Consider the following 25,533-nt stretch of genomic DNA (forward strand, 5'->3'; position numbering starts at 1 on the left):
ATTGATCTTAGGAAGATTGATACTGCCTGACTTAACCAAGAGCAGTTCATAGAATGAAGTTTTAAAAAATCTTTTCCCCCATGTTCTCTGTCTGCCCCTTTACTAGACAGTCACAAATATAGAAGTAGCCTGGAAAAACTTATCTATAACCCTTAAAGCACTATCGGCTTGCACTGTACTTCTAAGTTCCAAGCATGACAAAGTTCTGGAATTTTATAATGTTGATTTATTTCCCCTTGACAAATATCATCAAGAAAAGGAAACTGATTCTTAATTGTAAACCACTTTCATTTGGATTTAAAAGTGAAAATGCATTAACTTTTGTTTGTTAGCAGAGGGCTGGAATTATTTAGTTTCTTTATGAACTGAAATTCTGGAAAGATGAGACACGAAATTGAACGTTTTAATAACAAATTATGGACAACTTAATTTTTAGAAGTGTCACTAATTTGATCCATGAAAGCAACATCCCTACTTGATAAATTACTAATTTAGCTTCTGAAGAAAAATATGTATTATCTGAAAATTGGTGCTAGCAGGTAAGATAAAATGGAGTAGGAGTTTGGCAGCGTCTACTTTCTGTATTAAAAATACAGTAAATGTGCAAAGGACTGTACAATCAGCATTGTATGACTTTATAAAGAAAAATATTTATTTGTAGAGTAAGAGTTTTACAAAGGACAATCCGGAGGATATCTTACTGTTTGAGTTTTGAAGCTTGTATTATCTGGTATACTTAAGAAATCCTAACTGGGACACATAATGGCACAGCATGGCCAGATACGTAGGGTTGCGGGAGAAGAGAAAAGAGCTGCCTTCAGGGTCTTGCTCAGTGTGTCTCTAAGTCTGGTTGAGGAACCAGCTATCTCTGACCCCTGTGGAGTGTTTAAAATGTGACCCCTGCCTTTAGAGAGTCTGATTCCATACTGTGGAGCAGAACACAGCAGGCTGTATCCTTAACAAGTCATCAGCTGATTCTAATACCACAGAGAAACACGGAGGTTTGTGATAACCGTAGAGTACAAGTTAACAATAACCAAACCACACTACAGACTTTATCTTGTTAGAATATTATCCTAAGCGAATAATCATAATTGATTTTGTTTAATCACTATCACTGATTTCTGTTACAAAGATAAATAATAATTATGCTACTGATTTAGTGAATATAGCTGTATGGTTCTCAGCATAAAAGGGAATTTTTAAGATGTTTAACAATCACAATTCAATAAATTTACAGACTATCCCAATGTTTTTTAAAGTATCAACGAAGTAATATCCCTTTCCGGCAAGATCCTTAAAGAAATACTATTTGCCAAGATTTTTTTTAAGTAGAATCAGTCACTTCTCCTACCCTTTCTCTGACATAGGAAGCACATCCTTTATCATAATCATGCAGTCCTAACTACACACCCACCACCCCACCATGAGCTTTTAAAAGAAGTCAGCATTTTAAATATTTTATAGTTTCTTCAGGGAAAAGATGATACAAAGTAATAAATACCTAAACAACAATGCTATTGTTAGAGTGTTTTGGATGGATATGAGACTAGTGAATTCATCTATTATATGGAATGTAAAGTTAATAGAATTTGTTAAGATAGGATCAATAAAATATTATTATTGGACAGCTGACCAGACATGAAAATAATCTAATTATATTAAATCAGACATTATCAGGATATTCACTGAAAAAATTATATGTGTATGTGTGTGCATGCACACATATACATATATAATTTGAGGCTTACTTAATGCAAGATACTTACTACTATTAATAATGTAGCTTGGAATCATTTTACCTTTTAATATTGCTGCTGAAATTCCAATGGTAGCACAAAATAGGGGGAAAAAGCAAAGGTATTAAAGAGTTACATAGAATAATATTAATTTGCTTATGTTTGATGTACCTAACTGAATATATGCAGAAAAGAAGATCTGAATTTAGAAAAAGGACTTGAAGAGAAGGGGGACCAGATATGTAGGAGGACTTAAGAAGACGGAAAATCTGTTTTCATCTATATATCCTTATATTCCTACATCCTACTCACTCCACTGCCCTGAAATAGTTGACAATTCAAAGAATCCCGAAGAATAAAGCAATACAAGAAGACAAGACAAAACACTGAGTAGCATTAGATTACTGATGCACTTTAAAATAAAAGCTGTCCCATTTGAATTGAATCGATTTCCTATCAAACACTTTAGATATAGATGTGAGGGTGATCAGGCTGCAACGTCTGTCACCTCACTGATTGCAGGGTTGATTTGGCGGTTCTGGCTGGCTAGACAGGTGTGCCCTTCCTCAACACCCCATGTGCATCCCTCCCGAAGCTGCGTGCTCAGTCCAAGAGGATGACCACCCCCGATAGAGGAGGACCGTTCCTCGGTCAAGGGTATACGAGTAGTTGCACTCCCCTGCTAGAACCTCCTAACAAGCTCTCGAACACTTTAGATAATATAACAGCCCTATACAAATTCTACAACTCTATATATTTGGGTAGTACGGCTTTCTTTACAGGTGTTCCTGGTCAACAGGAATGTTGGCTGCCATAGTAGAGCCTATGTCTGATGGCTCACTTTCCCTCATCTCTCCTCCATCCCTGGGTATAAAGCTACTCAGAAATACTAGTAAGACCTTGCCTTTGTATAGTAGGGGTTGAAAGAGCTTTAAACTTGCTATAAACATTTTGACCTAGAAAGGACTGTATACGTTCACGAATGAAGGCATGCTATCTTATTCTTCAGGCACAGCCATTTGGTACTCTTAGAACTCATGAATGTCTATTTGATTAGATTGCAGTGGGGAAAAGCCGCTAGGTTTCTACTGCCTTTATCAAGACAGCAGTCCTGTGACTCCTGTGACTGCAAGTGGCTGCTGAGATCACGTACTATATATAACACAATTCTATACAATCTATTCTTACTCCTTATAAAAAAAAATGTAAGACGTAGTATCAATAAAATTGAATGGTGAACATTTGTAAATGTTAAAGATGCTGTATATTTATCAACTGGACAGAATTACGGCAAAAATTATAAATTACATATAAAAATATCATTCTATAAATATCCTAATTCAGCAGAGCAAATAAATGTTTTACTACTCTTTATTTCCAAATGAAAAACTTATTTTGGAACTACCTTCTAAAAATTTTATCTGCTTTTTAATGAACCAAAAGGTCCACTTTTATAACTCATTTTTGTTATCAAACAGGTAAAACTAACGCTAAGTTGCATAAAAACCTTTTCCACCCTTACCTCGATCTTTCGCTTTATCAGAAAGGAGCACTTCTACTTCCTCATACTCCCGGATGGCATCTAGGATGATACTTCCCTCTTTGCTGAACAGGAACAGCATGGGGATCTTGATGTCATCTGTGTCCTTCCCATCCCCCGCCATCTGGAACAGAGGGGCAGTATCACTGCTGCTCCCCTCATTGTCATCTAGCCGGAAAGTGAACACAACAAGTATCAAGACACCCATCTACTAAGGACTTATCTACTGTTACTGCTTTTCACCTGTTGACAGAATTAATCTTATGCATCAAAAACAAGAAAAACAAACATAATTTTTAGACTCACTAATTACAAAAATTTATCTTAAGGAAATAATTCAACTGTATGCCCAAGAACTTTACTGGAGTGCCATTTATAATTGTGCATAATTATAAACCATTATAAATAAATAATAGTGAACTATTTGGTAGGATATACAGAAAAACAATAATATTAATGTATGAAAAATGTAGAACAGAAAATTCTATAACTATTACTATAAGAATTTCATATACTTAAGGAAAAACCTAGAAATGGAAAAATGTAATGACTTTATTACAATGATAGAATTATGACTAAATTTTTGTTGTTTGAGATACAGGATCAGCATCATTAGTTTGAAATGCTCCAAAAAGGCAGATTTTCAGATTAGGGATAATCAACCAGTAAAGTCTATACAAGTATTCAAAAACCAAAAAGCTGCAAAACTTGACACACTTTTGGTCCCCAACATTTTGGATAAGGTACACTGAGAAACTGTGTTTTGGTTTTACCAAACTACAAATTGAAAGTTCTTTTTTATATAATACTTACAAAGAGTAATTATGACTACAGTGATTTTTCCCTCTACGAGCTGAATTAAATATTATTATTTTGGTTAAATGATATGTCAGGTGTAGTGATGCTCACCTATAATCCCATCTAATCTGGAGGCTGAGGCAGGAATAGTTCAAACCTAGCTTGGATAATCTGGAGACTTAGTGAGACTATGTCCCCCCTCAAAAAAACAAAAAGACCTGGGGGTGTAGCTCAGTGTGAAGGCCCTGGATTAAATTCCCAGTACTGGAAAAAAAAATTAGTAGGCCTGTTAAATAGTCTTTTATAATGGAGATGCCAATCACTACCCTGCCCCCAGTCTCACAAGCCAGTATCCTTGAAGAAGCTGCCTATCCCAAGTGAGAGAGATCTGCTCTCAGAGGCACCTACTAAGGGGAGAATAAAATGTCTGACCCACCTCTCAGAAATTACTGCTTAGACCAAGGACAGCTACCTCACCCTGTTTACCAGGGGAACCTAAAACTGGAACACATACGGCCTGTGGGTTAATGGTGGGGAGTCACCCCATTCGTGCCACAGTCTTAGGGCTGAGGCTGCCAGGCAGAAGGGTATTTTGGAACTGATGAACAAAGCAGGAGCAGACTGGTGAGAAGCTGCTGGAAAACAAGGCCAAGTTGCAGAGGGAAGAGAGCCCAGAGACAGAGAGAAAGGTGAAAACTGTTAGCTGTCATGGTTCCTAGTGATTTTTAGTTCCCACTTCTGTCTCTTGATAAATCTCAGTTATATTTTAACTCTCAGGTTCAGTGAAAATAACCCATTTCCATATAGTGAACAAACCTCCCTTCTTAATCCAACTTATCTCTTGCAACCAAATGATTCATAAGATAATTTGTACTTTTAGTCATTGCTATAAAACCCCTAAGTTCTAATTTACTCATTTATAAATAATTAAAATCATAAAAACAAAATGCCTTGTCAGAAAAATACAACTTAGGAGCAGTAAGCCACAACACGAAAGTTGCTCTTCAAAAAATTGTTTGAAAATAACCACCACTGTCAAATTTATTCCTCCATAGAAGCTAGTAGAAGATTCTGCAACTAATAGCTACTAAACAAAACACTTGACTTGACAATCTTTGCATACTACAGAATACCATGAGAATTAATGCTCTTGCCCCCATTGGGGCAATCCAAAATCCTATACAAGAAAAAGATTTTTTTTTACATTAATGCAACTGGGTATGCTGGTGCATGACTATAATCTCAGCTACATGCAAAGCTGAAGGAGGAGGATCACAAGTTTGAAACCAGCCTGGGCAAAGCAGTGAGACCTATCTCAAAATGAAAACAATAAAAGCCCTATGGATGTAGCTCAGTGTTCCTCGGGTTCAATCCCTACTACTGCATAAAAACCAATCTATTTATGTGTATGCATGTATATACACACATATAGTTACACACGCATATGTCTCATACTATTTTTTATACTTTGTATGTCTACTTTTTAAGTCTTGGTAAGCAACAGATGTTCAAAATGACAAGAGTGGCAAAACCAAAGGTTTTTCAGTAAACATAATCTCAATGTGAAAGATAACCAGGAATAAAGAGGATTTAAGTCAGGGGTCAGCAAATATTTTGTGTAACTGGCTAAACTGTGGGTATTTTAGGCTCTACAGTACTCACTGTATAACTCTGTAAAGCTCAAAGCAATCATAGACAACATGGAAACAAATCCATGTGGCTGTGGCCCAATAAAACTTTTATTTAGAAAAACAGAAAAAATGAGCTAGATTTGATTTATAGGGCAGTTGGCCAAGTGCTGATTTAAGTTACTAAACAGAATTTCTTCTAATACTTACATTTACCTAATGAAATTTATTCACTCATTAAGTCAACATTAGCATACTCATTAGTAATACACAAAAGGAACAGTAAATAATTCGTCATTGTCCTTTTCCTCCCCATGGTGCTGATGGTTAAATCCAGAACTTCCCATTGAGCTACAACCACTGCCCTTTAAGTGTCTTTATTTCCCTAAACTAAGAAATCATCCTAATTGAGTAGAAGGGCAAGGATTCAGAAGGAATTTTTCCCAGTAAGAGAAAATACACAGAATTCTCAATTAAGGTGCGAACCAAGGCCTTCCAGTTCTTTCGAAATGTAAACCCTTACTTTAAACAGAAAAGTTTGTTTCACCTGATCCTCATGGCCTGCTTATCGTGATGTAAGTGATTTTTCTATGAAAGGTAAAAACAGCAACTCACTGGCTGAGATACATGAGTAAGTTATTTAAAGCTGGTAGTTTATAATTCAGCGGAAAAAGATCCAGGGGGATAAACATTTGCTAGCAATTTACTTATACCTAAGTCCACTGACAACCGTCTAAAAGATATTTACTGTCTTTTCACTAAAGCTCAAAAAATATTCTACAGGAAAAAAAGATTAGAAAGAAAAGTGAAGCTGGACCAAGGCGGGCAGCTCCTGTGGCAGAGCCCGGGACTGCACCTGTCTGACCCTGCCTCCACAGCCTGGTGCTGCGGCGGGGTGGAAATTTTCAGCAGCTCACGTCCAGTGGGAATGGAGGTAGGAGAGTCTCCTTCTTACCTTACAGGGGTTTCGAACCTCCTGGGGACATTTTCTTTTCCACATTATTGGGCATTTTTACCATTCTTACTTCACCCTTACACATGACTCCCAATTATGTTCACTGACATTAATACACACAAACTCACATCTAGGCTTTAAAAACAAGATAATAGGTATATGGAAATTATTAAGTCTTTGAATTCTCTCTCCTTTACATTTTATAAATTAAAATAATTTGACAAAATTTTTCATAAATGTTTGGAGACTGAAAGAAAAATTCCTAAAAACTACCTTCTAGTGATCAGCAGAACGGCAGAGGACTACTCACCAATAACAATGCCACCGATGGCTCCTGCGTTCTGGATGTTGCGTGCCTTTTCCGCAAACATGCACTGTCCTCGCTGTATCAGCGCGATTTTTCCCACCACCGCCTCAGGGTTAGTCAGCTCTGAACAGCCATTGTACGGTTTACTGCTCGCCACAAAGCCTCTTGTCTGTCAGAAATAAAAGTAGCTCAAATCTTTTTTCTTCTCAGATTACAAACTAGTCATTAGGCCTCAATATCTAGTGTTTTAAGGAAACTAGACTGCTTTTCTTTTTAATTGCATCATGTATCATTACAATGTGCTTTGCATTGGTAAAGCATTTTATATAAATTACTAAACCTTATCTTTATAATGACTTTGAGTGAAACAATATAAATATTATTTCCATTTTACATATGGGAAAACTGAGACTCAGGTTACATAATTTACCCAAAGATAAAATACTAGTAAGTGGCAAAGTTGGCACCTATAGGCAAATTTACTACATACCTATACTCACATCTACAATAGCCAGAAACAATTTTTAAACCATACTGGTAACCAGAAAAAGGTTTTGAAAGAGGAAAAAAAATGATTTCGTCTACACAAATTTACAACTTTTTCCTCCTAGATAAATTAAATCCAACATAGAAGGGATTTTTCAAAAATGTCTTAGTATTGTCTCTTTCTCAGCATATAAACTCCAAGAGAGCCTAGATCTTTTTTGGTTTTGTAAACTGATGCATACCAAACACTGACCCGAATACAGCAGGTGCTCAGTAAGAGCTGTTAAATGAATCGATCTATATAGTTTAAAATACAGTATTATGAAACAGCTTAAATTAGGAATGATAGAACAGAAAGAGCTCTGACTGTAGATGGTCAGGATCCTCGGGCTCTGCCCCAGCTTTGCAATCTTCAGTGTGATAACCCTGTGAATGTTTAGCGACACAGGTGTTTGTCTCCTAGGTTAGGACTACAGGAATGAACCAGCTTGGTCTTCAAAGTGTGCTCAGTGCACTGAGGGACTCACTCTCCACAGCCACTGCAGCCAGAGTGTATCCGCTTTTAGCTGTTTTCTTCATGAAGCGCCTGAGTTAAATTGTGTTCAAAGTAAGGTTCTAGTAGTTATTTGAAAGCCTGAAAAGTCATTTTTGATAAATTGAAGGTATTTAATTAGAGAAGAGACCAAGAAATTGGCTATAATTACTCAGCAATATTTGCACAGGGCCTTGTGCATGATAAATATGTACTCTACCACTGAATTTTACCCCAGCACCCTGAAAAATATTTTACATAAAACTTTGTATTGTTATATGCAAGATGTATAATTCTGAAGATATGCTTCTAGTTTATGTAAATCTTTGATACTGAACATTTAGGTGTTTTGTTTTTATGGCGGTAGTGCTGGGCATTGAACTCTAACTTCATCAATGTCAAGCATATGGTCTGTGGCTAAGCTATTTATATCCAGCCCCTGGGGTTCTAAAGTAAATTAAAACTACTAAATTAAGAGATAAAGAAGTTAAACAGTACTTAATAATATTTTAAATTCGATTTCAACAAGACTATCTTAAGTAGACATACCTCTTTATGCTTAGACAGATCCAGCCCAAACTGAGCTGGACCGGCAGTCAATACTACCCTGCCAAAAAACGGGTGGGAAACAATCTGTACAGCCCGCGGAGGGAGCTGCTGCTCTTTTTGTTGCTGACTTGACAATTCAATCATCTCCTGCATGAATCTCAATCCATCCTCAGCATCAATTGAACTAGCAGCCTATAAAGGAAACAGGTAAATTTTATCCTTCCTCCTGGAAACTTCATCAACCTTTTTTATTTCCTAAATATACTGCATTACACTGTTCTGCTCAAAATTTCTCCTTTCAGTTTAGGTCTCTATTAAATATTTACAGCCTTACTTGTCTTTAAATTTTACTTTCAGAAATTATAGTTTTTGAAAATAAATGAATTTTTTTTTAATCAGTATGTCTTTCACCATTCTAATTCTAAACCAATTTTGATGCAGTTTGAGAACTGGACTTCAATCAAATGCTGAAATGCTCCCCTTCCTCGATTTCCCACTGCCCTCACCTTTGAAGAAATAAACCTATCTGACTCATAGCCTACCTCCCTGAAATTGGGAACAGATTCAATTTCATTCAAACCATACATCAGAGGGCATCTTTTCTATCCCAGTGCTTGCTGGGCACTGGGGAGATGGTCCTTTAAGTCTTCTAGAGGAGAAAGACGTGTAAAATTAACTATGATAAAATTTCTCAAGTAAGGACAGTACAATAGGACCACAGACACGGAACACCTGATTCTGCTTATATCTGAGGAAGATTTGGAATAACACTTGGATTGAACCTTAGTGGTGGAAAAGCTTAAGAATGCCTAGAGTAGAAAAAGCAAGATGCACCTCTGACACTTTACAAAAAAACCCAACAGAACTTGACTGAAGCTGGAGGACAGAGAGTTGAGCAACGAAGTTCAAGCTTATCCTAAAATTTCTTGCACTGATAACTTACAGAATGATAATAGGGTTTAGTGTCACAGACAACAAAGTAAGAAAAGAAAAGCTGAGGTAAGGGGAGAAAGAGGTATCTGAGTTTGGATAGGATGAACAGAGATGCAGAAATGTATTACATTTAAATTGGGGTTAGCTATAAAGTCAGGCATCAGCATTACATATGTATTTCTAAGAAGTCTTCCACACAAAGCTCATAGCTGAGCTTGTAGAAATAGGGAAGATTGTTGAAAAGCAGAGAAAACAGAATGTCATCTGGTAGCGCCTCCAGTGAACATACACCAAGCAGGGAGAGCTACAATGAAATCTACAAAGCAATGAACAGAGACCCAACAAACAAAATCTATGTTGCTGGAATGTCCTAGGAGAAAGGAAAATGACATAAGAAGGGGTCAGTTAACAGTTACATAAAAGTTCAATCATATTAAGGATTAAAAAGTTGAAGGCAATTACATCATTGCCTGGCCCAAGTGAGAGCTAGAGATGCCATTTCACTACTAGGGAGGCTGAGTGAAACCTAAGCAAGGAGGAAGAACACGTTTTTAATGAAGGATGGATGCAACAAGAGCACAGACGAGATAAAAATGCAAGGGAATGGTAAGATGGTGGGAAGGAGGTAAGGGACACCTGAATCCAGGTCTAGGTTGCAATTACTCAGCAAACTCTGTAGTTTTTTCAAAATCAAGGTAAATAATTTAAAGGTCTTACAGTATAAAAACTTTTACAGTAAAAATAAGTATCTCCCTGAAACGCATGTTATCTTTCCTAGGTACAAATACATACAAATTGATTTCTTTAACAAAAGAAATACTTAAGAGTCATTAGCTCTGGGAAACTAATCTGAAATACTGAGATATAATTATTAAAATTAGCTACTAACGTGTAAAATTATACTCCAAATAAAAGTAACAGTGGAAAGACAATGGACTAAGAAACAGAAATTCTGGATTTGAGCCCTATCTTTGACTGTGGCAACAAAAGCCAATTACCCAACCTGATTTAATTTATTTATACTACAAGCGAGTTGAATTAAATTACTTTCCAAGATACTTCTAAATCCAAAATTCTGATTCTCTAAACTGTATATTTAAAGTTTTTTTAAAAACTCAAATGCCATTATCTTATTAAAGCTAAGGAGAATAAAGAAAAGAGAAGAGATGGTATCAAATCAGTATGGCAATGTCTTACTTGGATTGCATGTTGAACCAACTGGACTCGCCCATCTTTCAGGTGAATCAAACTCACCCCCATCTTCTTCAGGATTTCTAAATGCTCAGGGTTAGTGGCCATGAAATCTCTGGCTCTTAGAGGGGGTTTAGCTCCACTCCTGAAACTCTCCTCTCTGCTAAAAATAATTAGAGGTGAGGCTTAAAAAAATACAGATTAGAACTAGTAAAAACATAAGCCAAATAAAAATAACATTATGTATTTTCTCTATCACTTTTTTATCAAGAGAAATCGGCTGTTTATATAATATCAGGCATGAATATCCTGTATAATTTTTTTTTTTTTTTTGGTACCAGGAATTGAACTCATGACCTCAGGCTTGCCAGGCCACTGAGCTATATCCCTGGCCTAATATTATATATTTTCAAAATTGCTGATTTTAAAATTAGTGAAACTGGAGTAACTGGAAACAAGTATTTTCCTACTTATTATTTTGGCTATCAGTAAGTGATACAGCTTTCAAATATATTTTCAAGGAATAAAAACATGAATATCATCTATATAAGGCAGTACTAATCAAGAATATCATAACTATCTATTTGAAAGTAAAGAATACGTTTGCTTGGGGATTTGTTACTATTGGTATCTTAGAATAGTTTGCTTGGCGATTTGTTACTATTGGTGTCTTCTATAAAAACACAGATCTTTCTCCCAATATTTTAAAACCAAAGCCACAGTAGTATCTGTGAATGATAATGTTCACCTGAACTTTTTTACATCTTTGAGGTGGCCTTTCTAATGTACCTATCTGGAAAAAATGAATTCTTGAAGCCAAAAATATTTTTATTTAACAATTTTATTTAATAAGTGGTACCCCCAAAATTAAAAAGATAGCAAAACAAAAAATTGAGTTTTCAACACACAAGAAATATAGACATAAGGAAAAATATTTCTTACACATCTAAGACATGTAGAAATATATGATGAAACTATTTTGTATAAAAATGAACTATAGGCCTGAGGATATAGCTCAGTGGCATAGTGCCTGCCTGGCAAGTGCAAGGTCGTGAGTTCAATTCCTGGTGCAAAAAAAAAAATGAACTACAGATCTAGGCATGGCAGGGCTGGGGATTTTGCTCAGCAGCAAAGCACCTGCCTGGCAAGCGTAAGGTCATGAGTTCAATTCCCAGTACCGGAAGAAAAACAAAAAAAAAAGAAATCAAAAAAGAGCTAGGCATGGTAGGTATGTCTGCAATCCCAGCACTCTGGGAGGCTGAGGCAGAAAGGCCACAAGTTTGAGCCCAGCCCAGGCAATTTTGTGACTCAACAAGACCCTGTCTTTGAATAAAAAATTAAAAGGGTTGGGGATGAGTTCAGTGTGAAGTCCCTGGATTCAATCCCTAGTACTGCCAAAAAAAAAAAAAGCTACAGAAATTAAAAACTGTTGCATGCTATCAACTCACTACTATTAGACAAAAGAAAATCTCCATTAAATTACTATAAAAAATTACTACAAAATAAGCTTTACTGTCTAACTTTGCTAATAACTTTTAATCAGTGACAATTACATACCTCAATATTTTTGATAGAAGTATCTTTTAAATTTTCAGTCTAACTACATGCTTTTTAACACTGCTGTTATATGCTCCTTAAAATTCTGTCATTTAGTAAGAATTAGCTGATATTAACAAATATAAAATAGTACATCTTACACTCTAATGATGCCTCTAGGACAGCTCTTATCCACCACGTTTTTCAAGGGTTCACGAATGCTCTGGGCATACAGTGGATCGTTAGGGAACAGAATCTGAGTATTTGGACAAGTCCAGTCAAAATTACTGTCGTCAAGTTCTGTATATTCCGAGGTCTACAATATAAAAGAATTTCATGTATATTATATATATATATATATATGTGTGTGTGTGTGTATTACTTAACATTATGGTTTGTTAATAAGAGTGCTTGATGGATGTAATAAAAGAAAATAAGAAACATATACTTTTTCTCCTACCATACATATTTACTGAATTCTAGTCATAGATTTCTTTTTATCTAGAGAAGCAAATGTATAGAAGTAAAAAAGGAATTAAGGCATTTAATTTAAAAACTCACTGTGTTCTTCTTAGAGACTCTTTGATTTGTAGTAGAGAGCCAAAGGGGTAATAGATGAGCTTCTGTTGTAAAGATGTAATCTTCAATGTCAAAAATAATGTCTTCTTTATCAGCAAATAACAGGTAAAGATATTTAAACATTTCGGCCAAGAAGAAAGAATCCATTCTAAAATAAAGCCACAAATAAATATAAGAACATTAGAAATACTTAAGTGTTAAGTATCTGAAAGTCAGAGTCAAGAGCAGTAACTTTATCTACAATGATTCAGATGTCCAAAAACCTAAAGAATGCATCAGTCACCTAGTGTCAGGATGACGTGACTCCAGCCACACTACCAGGAAAAATATCAGAGAAGCTGCCTACACCACATTGACAGACGCTGTCAATCTTGCCAACCATGCAGGTAAGATTTCTGTATAAACCTTCCACAAAGGCAAAGTCCTCTATTTCTGCTACAGAAGTAACAGAAGAGAAGTAATGCAGATGACTTTTACAACTGAAACCCAAAGGAGAATTTTCAACTAATATTAACAGAACTGGATTATGTCGTATGATTTTTTTGTTGTTTTTGTTGTTTTCTTGAGACAGGGTCTCACTCTGCAGTCTAGTCTGGCCTTGAACTCACTATGTAGCCCAGGCTGACCCTGAACTCTCAGCAATCATCCTGCCTCAGCCTCCCAAGTTCTGTAATTACAGGTGTGCACTACCACACCTGGCTTCAAGTCATACAACTTTAATGATGATTATTATGTAGCCATTTAAAGGTAAACGAAATCACTTCTAAAAAGTTATATGAAGAAAAGAAAATATGAATTCATGTGTATTATAATTATAACTTTGTAAATATGTATATACCTGTCAAGGAGAGAATGTGGAGAAATAACGAGAATAAAAGTATGTGCCTTTATGAATGATTTAATGTTATAAAGTTTGAATAATTTTTTTTAAAAAATTGAAAGAAAAGTGTCAGGAAAAGAGTACAGCTGGCAAAAGGAGTTATAACATCTAATTCAATTAAATTTACTATGTCCCAAAGCATCTGCCTTACTTTTCTCATTGTTGAGACAAAATACCCGACACCCAAGGTTAAAGGAGGAAAGGTTTATTTTGCCCACAGTGTGTAGATGTTTCATCTCATACATAATTGGCTGGCTCCAAGTCAGGGTAGCATGGCACACAAGTATCAAAGAAAAAAAGAACAGTTCATGATAGGTAGAAGGCAGCAAGCAGTAAGGAGCAAGCCACAGTTGACAACCACAGCAGCCTTCTTTCTGTGCCTTACACTTTATGCAGGCTACCTACCTTCAAAGAGGGCCTTCCCATTATACACACCTCAAACTGTGTCAAACCAATCAGTGGACTAACTTAGTAACTATACAACCTTGATCCCAGCATCACACACTCTACATCCAGCCATCTCTGAAAAGCCCACCTATGACCGCATGTGGCTTTAGGGGGACTTCTAGACACAAGCCATCACAGTCTGCCTCTGGTTCCCCAAAGACTTGTGCACATCCCTTTATGCAAAAGGCATTTAGTTCATCTCTAAGAGTTGACAAAGTCCTAACAGTTTCAGCACTGCTGAAAAGTCCAAGTCTAAAGTCTACTCTGAGATTAAAGGCAAGCTCTTAGCTGTGAGCCCCTGTATAAATGAAAAGAAAGTTAAACACTTCCAACATATAATGGCACAAAATAGACAATTCTATTCCAAAAGGTACAAAGAGGGCGACAGAAAGCAATGGGAACAAAGCAAGACCAAAATCAAGTAGGGGAAACATTCAATCCCATAGCTCCATGTCCACCATCCCTGGCAATCTGCAGCAGGATGTGAACTCCAAAGGGGTTGGGAGGCTCCACCCCTACAGCACTTCTGATGGTTGTAGCTTCTATGACTTCTCTCTTTGGCCGGCTTTGTTCACTCTTTGCAGCTATTCTCAAATGAACCACTCTCCTGACTTCTTAACCTTCTAGTGTCTCCTCTGCACCTTCAGTTTCACTCTTACACAGTTTCACACACTGACCTCTCAGGGGCACAGTGTCTGGCCTCCCAGGTCTCCTTCTGAAATCTGAGTGGAAGTCTTCCTGACCTCCCAACTCCTGATTCTGCATGCACCTAAAGCCAGCACCATGTGAATGAGGCCAAGGTCTGCTGCCAGCTGCAGCAGCAGTCAGGTGTCCTTCTCTCTTGGCTATAGGGGTCAAATGCCTGGATTGCTGAGCGCTCTGAACCCAATCCTGAGGAACAAATTCTCTAGGCTGCCACCATTCTGGAATGTGGTGCTCTCTGGCTCTCTTCTTAAAGCAAATTCTTTCACCTTTGCAACCCTACAGCTGCAAAGGCTGGCATCCTGCTGTTTCTTGTGATGTCCTCAGGCCATCTTTCCCTTTGTCCTATTCCTTTTCAGCAACCAAGTTCTGTGCTCTCTCTCTGTAGTCCACAGCTCCCATGGAGTTTCCTTTCTGGCCAAACTCACATTTTAAATCATTCTACTGGGCTCTTTGTTTTTGATTCTTGACATAGATCTGGCTAAAAGCTCCAAACAGTAGCCATGCCACAGCCTCAACATTAGACTATTTTGAAAATTTTTTTCTGCAAGGGTAGTCTGCAACCCAGACTCTTGATCTCAAGCAAAGTCTCTGGACATGAGCAAAATGCAGACAAACTTTCTACCAAGGCATTAACACACATCATCTGGAGTCCAACAGCCAATGCAGTCCTTCTGCATAGGAGAAATTTCCTGAGCCTGGTGCTCACTAGCAGTATTTCTATGAGCACCTGGTCTTTTGAGCTCTGACCCCAAACTCTCATCAAGTGTAGCTTAAGGCATTCTAGAGCCACGTCTTCAGCTGGCATCTCCAAACCCTTTCAAAATTCTTCCCAAAGCCAGTTCCAAAGGCTCCTCAATAACATGGTCAGGGAAGTCACAGCAATGACTCCACTTCTCTAGTGCCAAATTCTGCCTTAGTTACTTTTCTCGTTGATGGGACAAATACTTGACACCCAAAGTTAAAGAAGGAAAGGTTTATTTGGCTCACAATTTATAGAGGTTTAGTCCATAGTAAGTTGGCTCCAAGGCAGGGTGGCATGACAGAGGGGCATCACAGAGCTGGCAACAGGCAGCAGAAGAGACAAGTAACTACTGTCAAGCAATGACCCTCTTTCTGTCCCTTATATTCAATCCAAGCTACCTGACCTTAGAGCAAGTAACACTTACTCCCAGGGTGGGGCACCCTTAACTCTAGCTAGAACTGTGCAAAATCAGTCAGTGGACTAACTGACCCCAGTATCACACACCCTAGATCCAGCCACCTCTGAAAAGCCCCACCTATGACCAGAAGAGGCTTTCAGGGAGACATCTAGACATAAGCCATAACAACACACAAGGTTTTAGCAGTACAAATTGATAGTTTGCTGGGCAGTCTGCATAATATCAACTTCTGGCCAAGCACAATTCCTGGCACATAGTAGGTACTCAATAAACACTAAACTGATTACTAAAGAATGAGATGGAGAGACAACTGACCATGCACTTTGGAAACAGATATATCTTTCACAACTAGCTCTATGACCACAGAGATTATAGAATCTCCAGGGTTATATAATCTATAGGATTATAAATCTGTGGCTTTGGTTTAATCTCTGTAAAAAGAAACATAAGATGTATACTCATAACACTGATGTAAAGACTAAATGAGAATCTATATATCAGTCATTTAGCATAGCACCTGGGATGTGTATGGCATCAAAACTACAGTCTTTCTTTCTCTTACATATAAATGATTTTTTAAAAGCTTCTGGGATGAAAACTCATTGTGAAGTTTTAGAACTTTTATCTATTTTCAGTATCAATAAGTAGACAATAAAAACCTTTCCTATCAACCTGCAATTCATTTATCATAATTTAATCTTTTTTGTACTGATAGTATCATGAGCAAATGTTATTTTGAGAATTGTAGACTGATTATAAAATTTGATTTGTTAACCTTTAGGAAAAAGTATGACCTGGTAAGGTTACTAAAATGTGAAACAGGGAAAGCTAGCAGGTTGAGTATTGTATGATCTACTTTGTATTAAAAAACCATAAACATACTTTCCAAATGAGAAGGGGACCCAAAAATGGAAGGAGTGGGGAGAGAAGGGAGGAGAAAATAAAAAGAATTGAGATTGTGTTATGTGCATGTACGAACTCCCCACGATGAATATAAGATTATACACTGCAAACATATACTAAAAAAATTTCAATTTAAATAAAAACATAAACACGTACATAAACACACTGACAAAAGTGCTTGAAAGACTATCAAATTACTAACAACAATTACCTAAGGCGGGTAGGGGAGAGTATCCTAAAAGATGTTCTTTCCTTCTTTTTTTTTGACATCTAAATTCTTTTCAGTAATCATCTATGATTAGGAAAATATAGACAATTTTCCTTTCAAAAACTGTAGGCGTCAGGGGCTGCATGAGGGTGCTAGTGAGCCAGAAGATGGTACTAAGAGACCTGCACGGGAATAAGCAACCAAATGCAAACAACCTGTAACTGAACGCTTTCAAGTGCCATGTCAAGAAGTACTGGTCCTGGTCCTATTATTTCTTTCCAATAATTTGGATGAAAAAAAACTTACAGTATAGTTACCCAAACTATAGATCACTGGAAACTGAAGTTTAGCTAGAAGATTACATTACTAAAATGACACTAGTCTGGAAACAAACAAAGAACTTTGCTGGGCTAAATATAAAGTTCTAAGTTTGCATTAAAAAAACAGCTGCTCAATAACAACAAATAGCTATTCAAAGTATGGTGGAGAACATCCATGTGTCACCGGGCTATAGGTAAGTCTCTGAGACTACTTGGGATCAATCACAAGGTCACTGTGAGCTGAACTTATCAATAAAGCTAATAAACCTAGAGCACATCTAATAATACAGTATAATGAAGGTTCATAGTTCTCAAATACTGGTTGGGCCAAACACAGATGGAAGGTCAAATAGCACCATGAGAACAGTAAGCTGACAAAGCAACAATCCTTAACTGGACAGGTACAAACCTATTAGCTCCTCAAAAAATTAGCAATCTCCTCCCTGAATTCCGATGTATGCAGGGTACATCTTAAATATTTTTAGTTCTGAAGATGATTTATTTTTTGTTTTTATTTTTTGTGGTGTTAGGATCAAAACCAGAGCCTCACGCATGCTGGGCAAGCACTGCACCACCAAGCTACATCTCCAGTCTGTGGACATGATAGTTTAAGAAATACTAGGGTACATCAGAATAGGGCAAAGCAGCAGTAAGAGGTCCCAAAAACAGTATCATTAAAGGATATTTGGTGAAGGCAAAAAAAGGAATTCTAAAATCTAGAACTCTCTAAACAGAGTTGACTTGGGCTGGGTATAGCTCAGTAGCATAAGTTCCTGCTTGGCAGGTGCAAGGTCCTGAGTTCAACTCCTGGTATCAATCAATCAATCAATCAATCAATAAAAAATAAACAGAGTTAACAAGATTTTCCTGGGGCTGGGGATTTAGCTCAGCGGCACAGTGCCTGCCTGGCAAACACAAGGTCGTGAGTTCAATTCCTGGTATTGGGGAAAAAAAAACAAAAACAAACCAACATTTTCCTTCATAATTCCACAACTTGTTATTCCTTTTCTACTAAAGCATGTATCATATGTTTGTAATTATTTCTTTACACACCTATCTTATGCACTAATTACAACCCAGGGCAGGGCAAGAACTGGTTCTAATTTTCATCCTCATATTTAAGTGCAGTGCCTCACATACAGGAGGTACTTAGTTGTTCTTTGAATAAACTACCAATATAACGTAGTTGTCAAAAGCCCAAGTGTTTAATTAGAATTCTGACCTTAGCCTTACTGTGTGATCTTCAGCAAGTTCTCTAATTTCTCCTTACCTTGTTTTCTTCATCTTTACCATGAAGACTAACAGAATTACACTTCAGAGGTAAAGTATTAATGTTTAGAAAAGTACAAGTTAAAGTACAAATGTACAAGTTAAAAGTACATTAAAATGTACAAGTACAAAAGTACAAGTTAAAGTACAAATGTTTAGAAAAGTACCCAAGGTATAGGAAATAGTCAGTAAATGTTATAGGCAATACACAGAATATCTGCTTGCGTTTCTTGCTGTTATCTGTACACCTGTTTCCAGAAACCTCCAATTTCTCCTTCTCTATTGTCAGGGAAAGGGGTTCCAAACCTACTGAGCCATTATCCAAATGCTCTGAGGAAGTACTGAGGGGACAACCTTATGTTTCTCAGGTCTTTAGTTCTTCTGCCTGAAACTTCCTTTACTTCTTTCATCCTCTCACTTTTGCTCATCCATCAGGACTGTGGACTTCCAGGATTTACTCTGTGATCATCACATGTCAATTTGCATTTCATGTCTGTTTCTTGTTTCACAGTACTTATACAGAGTTTTAAAAGTCTATTTATTAGCCTGTCCTCAGTGATTCAATGACATACAGGATATGTCTTCCTATCCATAACCCTCAAAAACTAGTATGCTAGCATAAAAAGATGCCTCAGTAAACATGGAACGGACAGTTGCTAACCAAATGAACAAACAAGGCTGCAGCATTCGTTTAGCTACGTGATAACCAGACAAATGATCCTGGAGTAACTGGAATATCAGTGACTATCACACTGACCAAAGTGTGCTTTTCATAGCTTGAAATACTTTCATACTTCGTGCTGTCCCCATCTACCCAGCACAGGAATTACTGCTGGTCTTTCCCCCCTCACCACACAGGACAAGAATAAGTGTACACATATTATGGAAGCGTTTGTGAGGAGTTCTTGATTGAATATGAATTATAATGAGGACCTTTCACCATCACCTTGATAATTTCTAATATTTTAATGGGAGGAGGAACAGTATGTCTTACACTCATATGCCAAGTTCTGATATTTAACAATCATTCATTCATCATTTAAAAATCATTTCAGAGCCAAAGGTGGTGGTGCACGCCTGTAATCCCAGCACTCGGGAGGCTGAGGCAGGAGGATTGTTGCGAGTTCGAGGCTAGCCTGGGGTACAAAGTGAGCTCAAGGCCAGCCTGAACTGCATAACAAGACCCTGTCTCAAAAAGACAAGAAAACAAACAAAAAATAAATAAATAAAAATCATTTCAGCACCTACTACATCCCAGGCACTACAATACAAACTTTTTAATCAATTTAAAATGAGTTTATTCAAAAGAGTTGAAGAAAAATAAACACAATGAACTAAGGTTTGCAACCTCAAATATCTTTTGTAAAACAAATTTATTTGAATCCTCACAAGTAGCTGTGTTTTGTGCTGTTTCAGCGTACCCTGAGGAAAGGGGATGTTAGCAATTTCTTTACCTGTCCTCGTGACTTCCAGTGCGAACATCCTTCATGGCAGCAAATCCGCAAGGCACTCTAGCATACTTATTTAAATTTTCGATAAGTGTTTTCCCTACTTCAAGGTAGTAAGGATCTCCTGTAGCCTATTAAAAAGGAGAATATATTATACATACACATATTATACATTATCATAGCCATTCACTTACTAAATATTTATTGAGTAGCTACTAGATGCCAGGTACTGTGTCAGGCATGTTATATAGAACCTACCTAGATCTAAAAATAAGCCCTTGATCTGCTTTACAGAATTTCTTAAATAATTTAAGAGTTGTTCGACTATAAGCATTAGCATTGAGATTAGATTTCTAATGCCTAAAAAGGTTTCCTAATAAAAGAAAGGCAAGAGATATGCTTTAAAAAGCAGCACTAGGATGAAAATTTATTTTTAAAACATGTTTACACAAATATTTTTGACAGGCATAAAATACATATGTGAAGTCTTACATCCCACAGTAATTCTATGGGCCAGATGAATATAAATTTTAATATATTCAACTATAATAATATTAAATACCAGTTTCTGTTATAAAGGAGTAAGATATCCAACAGAGAGAGGGGGCGAAAAGCAAAAAGAGGTAAATTATCTTACTTTATATAAGAAGTAAGTACTTTCAGCAAATTCTGGTCTTAAAGGATGCTGAGCCCAATGTACCCTGAAATCTGTAGTAAATGCCTGGAAAACAGTCATACAATAGGCATAAATGTGATTAAAATATAAACAAGTACTTCTAGAATAGGCAGAAGTATATCTTAAATGATACATTGTAAAAGTAATTAAAATATCAATCATGATATATTTTCATCTATAAAACATCAATTTCCATCGCTAAAATTGCAAACTCTTTTTGCAAGGATATTATTTTTACCAATATAAATGCATTACTTTTAAATAAACATTTGGGCTATTGGGAAAATCACAGAACATCAGTAAGGAAGTAATGAAACTCAGTAATGTCAATACATGGACACTGACAGTCTGCATAATTGTATTTTTCCTTCTCTTTACCTTTCCTCTTAATTACACAATCTACTCTTAGCTATTTTTAAGTACTATAGTATATATATATTTCTATCTTCGTATTATTTCAGCATGTGTCTTCTTTTATAACAACTTCAAGTCATTTGTGGAATAAGATAATTATTTAAAAATAAATTAGTCTATTTGAAATTTACTCAAGACAGAGTCAACCAGTTTAAAAAAAAGAAAAGCAAAAAACCCCCTTTTTATGGCAACCAGATAAACACTTCATTTATGTGTTTAGTTGAAACCTCGTTTTATTCTGCATGGATATGAACCTTATCAATGTAATGTCCTACTCACCTGAAGCTAATAAAACTATACTTTCCAGACAAACACTTTAGGGAGCATTCTACATTGGTGGAATGCTTAGATATCTCACAGAGGGTAGTCAATAATCAAGGCTAGAATAAGGCCACACACACATTTGGAAATTTGTAATGGCACATTTCTGGAAAGCCAAAAAGTATGCTATTAAAATCTTGTCATAACAAGAATATTTATTAAATATTTATTACTAACCAAAAAAAAGCGGGGGCTGGGGATTTAGCTAAGCGGCACAGCGCCTGCCTAGCAAGCGCAAGGTCATGAGTTCGACTGCCAGTACTGGAAAAAAAAACAAAAAAAAATTTTTTAAATTTTAAAAATAAATATTTATGACTAACAATGTTTTTTTTAAAAAAGGAAGAGCAATTCTCAGTCAGGATTCTCCCAATGTCCAGGAAGCATGTGCAACCATCCAAACTATATTTAATGCATATAGTTTTCACAAACAGACTTCAGAAAATAAAGGGTAACACTCCCTATCTGGTGGGTAAACATAGAGGGGTAAGTATTCTAAAAATCAGAATGATTAGGGTTGGGATTATAACTCAGTAGTAGAGAGCCTGCCTAGCATGGTGAGGTCTTCGGTTCAGCCTCCAGTATCACAGAAATAAAGGGGTGAGATGAGATGGAAGACTGCAATGTCATGGTCAGAAAGGTCTGAGAAACAGTCAATTGGAAGGTTGTTTTAAAATACAATTAATATGCATTATCCTAAATTATACTTTTCCTAATACATGAAGAAAAGCAAAAACATAAATAATTCTGTATAAACCAAAAATAACTAAATAACCACAAAAATAAAGAACAAACATGACATTTTCTCTCTTTAAATAAGCAATTTATACTATAAATGTAAATGAGAATTTAAAAGATTAACTGCTTACCTCTGGGAGAAAATTGTGTTTTTTAATCACCTGATATAACATTTCATGAGTTTCAATAGCAGGTCTAATATCCCCCTTTAAAACCTGAAGTCAACAACAAAAACAACAATCTAATAAAATATGAGTTAATGTTATGTGTAACATTATATATACACACAGAAATTTGCGTATTAATACAACTGTAGAATGTGACTATATTTTGTCACTCACTTTTAGAAATCATAAATGTTCTTAATTAAAACAATTTTATTTTATTATTCCGAAAATAAGGGCCGAGGCACAGTGCCTGCCTGGCTCAGCGGCACAGCGCCTGCCCGGCAGGCGCAAGGTCATGAGTTCGATTCCCAGTACCAAAAACAAAAACAGAAAATAGAGTTCTTTATACCTGTAAACCTGGAAAAAAGGCAAGCAAAGCATCCATCCAAGTCCGAGCATTCAGCATTGGTTTGTGGATATGCACATCAAGTAGAAGAGGGGGCTGGCTAATGTACCTCATTATGGCATCATAGTGCTAAAAGATCACAACAATGTGTTCACGAAAGTAGATGAAGGAAGATGTACTACTCTAAACACATTGAATAGGACAGTGAAGAAATTGAGCTTGAATTTAATGCATTTACAAATAAACTCACCATTTGTCAATTAACTGTAAATATTTAAATTATTTTAGATGGAAATCTTTCTAAAGCATATATATTTGCATATATCCTTGACGCAGATGCAGAACATTGAAGACTATATTTAATAAGGAATGCTCTGAGGGGAACAGATCTGAACATCGTTATCTCCTATGAGATTGGCCCACGGTCAGTATAGCTTTGTATCCCAATCACGTTCTTAGGCCTCCTTGGAATACAGATAACAGAATTCTACAGTAAAGAATTAGTCTCCTCCTGGGTCTAGGAAATGAGTTCTCTTCTCATAATATAACATTCTGGTGCTCACCACTACTGAAACTAAAGCATCTAATCACTATTATCACTCTTTTGGTCTACTATTTCTGCCTTTTATGCACTCAGAAACATTTTCTCTTTCTTTTTTCATCTTCTACATACTTTGCAGCTTTGATCACAGAAGAGTTGTGTTTCCAACTCAACAAAAACAGTTATCTGTCTTCATTCACCTCAAGAAAATCCTATTATAATCTAATAAGTATATGATAGTATTTAATTGATATATTAGAATTTTTAATAGGTTGCTCTGTTTTGCTACCAAATATTACTTAATTATTATTACTTTGTATCTGACACATACTGAAGCACCATTCTAGTCATTTCATATATTAAGCTCACTTAATTTCCCCAATAGCCATATAAATAGTACTAGTACTCTCATTTTTATAGATGAAAAACATAGGCAAATAGGGTTAGTTACTTGCTAACTGTAACTTGTTTCAATATCTACACTTCTTGTATTTTTAAAAAACCTCAAACCTACATATTTTATCCCTACTGGAAGATCCAAAAATTTCTGATGAGAGACAAAAACTACACTAATTTTTGGAACTGGACATAGTCCCCTCCCTGTCCAACATCATCAGGGAATATTGACAAAAAAAAACTACACAGTACATTTAAAAAAACAATTATTTTAAGACTGTCACTTCAGTAATTGAGTGTCTATCAAAATCTGGACTTAAATGAAACTGGCTATGAAATTAACACAAAATTTTATAAACTTACTGTATTAAATCTTTCCAGAAAACTGTCATCTCCAAGCAAGACATAAGCTTTCAACAGATACTCATAATATGAATCAATCCCTGCTCCAACTCCACTATCTGTAGAAAATACAAATAAATATGACTCTTCATTAAACAAGTCTTAAAAATTCTTAATACAATACAAATAAGGGTACTAGTATACCAAGAATGAAAAACTAGTCTAAGCACGAAACTGTTTAAAGTAAAAATTATACACACTGACAGAAATATTAACTTTACAATACGAAAATTGTTGAAAATTGTTTTTTTCTCTCCTTTTTCTTTTTAAATTTACTTTCCAAAATTGGCTACAAAGGTCTTATTTAAAAGCAGGATTCATTAAAAAGTGAAGATATGGAGAGAATAAAAACAGATGTGATAGTGATTTGGGTAATAAGAATTGCAAAAAGATAAATAAAAATTAAAAAGTTAAACTTGTCTAAACAATAAAGATCAACTTTTAGCAATTAAAAACGAGTATTTTAAATGGAAAAACCCACAGACTGCCGGAAGGAATATCTCCACTTATTTTACCAATAGGAATATCTCCACCTAAACTTAGAGGTTGAACAAAAGGAGTTCTAGGCTACATCTCCAATCCTGTTTTATTTTATTTTGATATAAAGTCTTGCTAAATTGCCCAGGGTGGCCTTGAACTTGCAATCCTCTTGCCTCAGTTTCCTAAACAGCTGGGATGGCAGGCATGTGCAACCATGCCTGGCTAGAAATTGCTTTTTGATAGTCATAATCATGTAAAGAGAAAGATAGAACACATATATATCCTTTCGTAAGAATATAAAAATGAGGATGATAGCAGATTTTACAGATGTAAAAAGACAATAAAGTTGTACTTTTTTAAAAACTGAGAGTAAACCATGTAAAAAAAAATGTAAAAAGTAAACCATGTCAAGGTAAACCATGTAAAAAGTAAATTACATACAACCAAATATCACTGAAATATGAAAAAACTAAGCTATTGTGAAGCACAGAAGGCTGCAGCAGCTACTAGAAACTACTGAAGACAGCCTGGGATGAAATAAAACTACCTCTCAGTACCTGCGGAAGATTGGGTTTAAGAATGTGAAATTCAAGGACACACAAACCACTAAACTGGCACAGAATTTGCATATCATTTTTGTACATTCTCTCATATATTTTTAAATCATCTCTAGATTACTTAGAATACTTAATACAACATAAATGCTACATAAATGGTGGTTAATTAAAAAACTTAAAATACTAAAAAAATGGTGGTTGTACTATGCAGTCTAGGAAATAATGCAAAGAAAAAAGAAGTTTCTACATGTCCAGTACAAATTGTTTCTGAGTATTTCCAAACCACAATTGTTTTAATCTGTGAAAAACAACCACAGATAAAAAAATGAACCTAGAAAATGTTATAAGCAGTATACAAAGTAAAAGTAACTAAATACCTTGAGAA

The 25,533-nt window shown here is 36.0% G+C and overlaps 1 protein-coding gene across 2 annotated transcripts in view; it reads right to left on the reverse strand.

Moving 5' to 3' along the window:
- Positions 1 to 25,533, reverse strand: part of Edem3 (ER degradation enhancer, mannosidase alpha-like 3) — a 71,883-nt gene that overhangs the window by 7,203 nt on the left and 39,147 nt on the right. Inside the window, exons 9-19 of one of the 2 annotated variants that reach the window (XM_013521605.1) lie at positions 24,073 to 24,170; positions 22,776 to 22,901; positions 22,391 to 22,474; positions 20,751 to 20,834; positions 20,120 to 20,244; positions 12,756 to 12,921; positions 12,356 to 12,510; positions 10,665 to 10,821; positions 8,535 to 8,726; positions 6,971 to 7,136; positions 3,262 to 3,447 (exon numbers count right to left, since the gene is read on the reverse strand). In XM_013521605.1, the coding sequence (XP_013377059.1) occupies positions 3,262 to 3,447; positions 6,971 to 7,136; positions 8,535 to 8,726; positions 10,665 to 10,821; positions 12,356 to 12,510; positions 12,756 to 12,921; positions 20,120 to 20,244; positions 20,751 to 20,834; positions 22,391 to 22,474; positions 22,776 to 22,901; positions 24,073 to 24,170 (1,539 nt within the window). The remainder of the gene's footprint in view (positions 1 to 3,261; positions 3,448 to 6,970; positions 7,137 to 8,534; positions 8,727 to 10,664; positions 10,822 to 12,355; positions 12,511 to 12,755; positions 12,922 to 20,119; positions 20,245 to 20,750; positions 20,835 to 22,390; positions 22,475 to 22,775; positions 22,902 to 24,072; positions 24,171 to 25,533) is intronic. The other variant, XM_005375059.2, reaches the window with a different exon arrangement.

The sequence above is a fragment of the Chinchilla lanigera genome, unplaced genomic scaffold (genome assembly GCF_000276665.1).
Source record: "Chinchilla lanigera isolate Chin_1 unplaced genomic scaffold, ChiLan1.0 scaffold00005, whole genome shotgun sequence".
NCBI classification, from domain to species: Eukaryota; Metazoa; Chordata; class Mammalia; order Rodentia; family Chinchillidae; genus Chinchilla; species Chinchilla lanigera.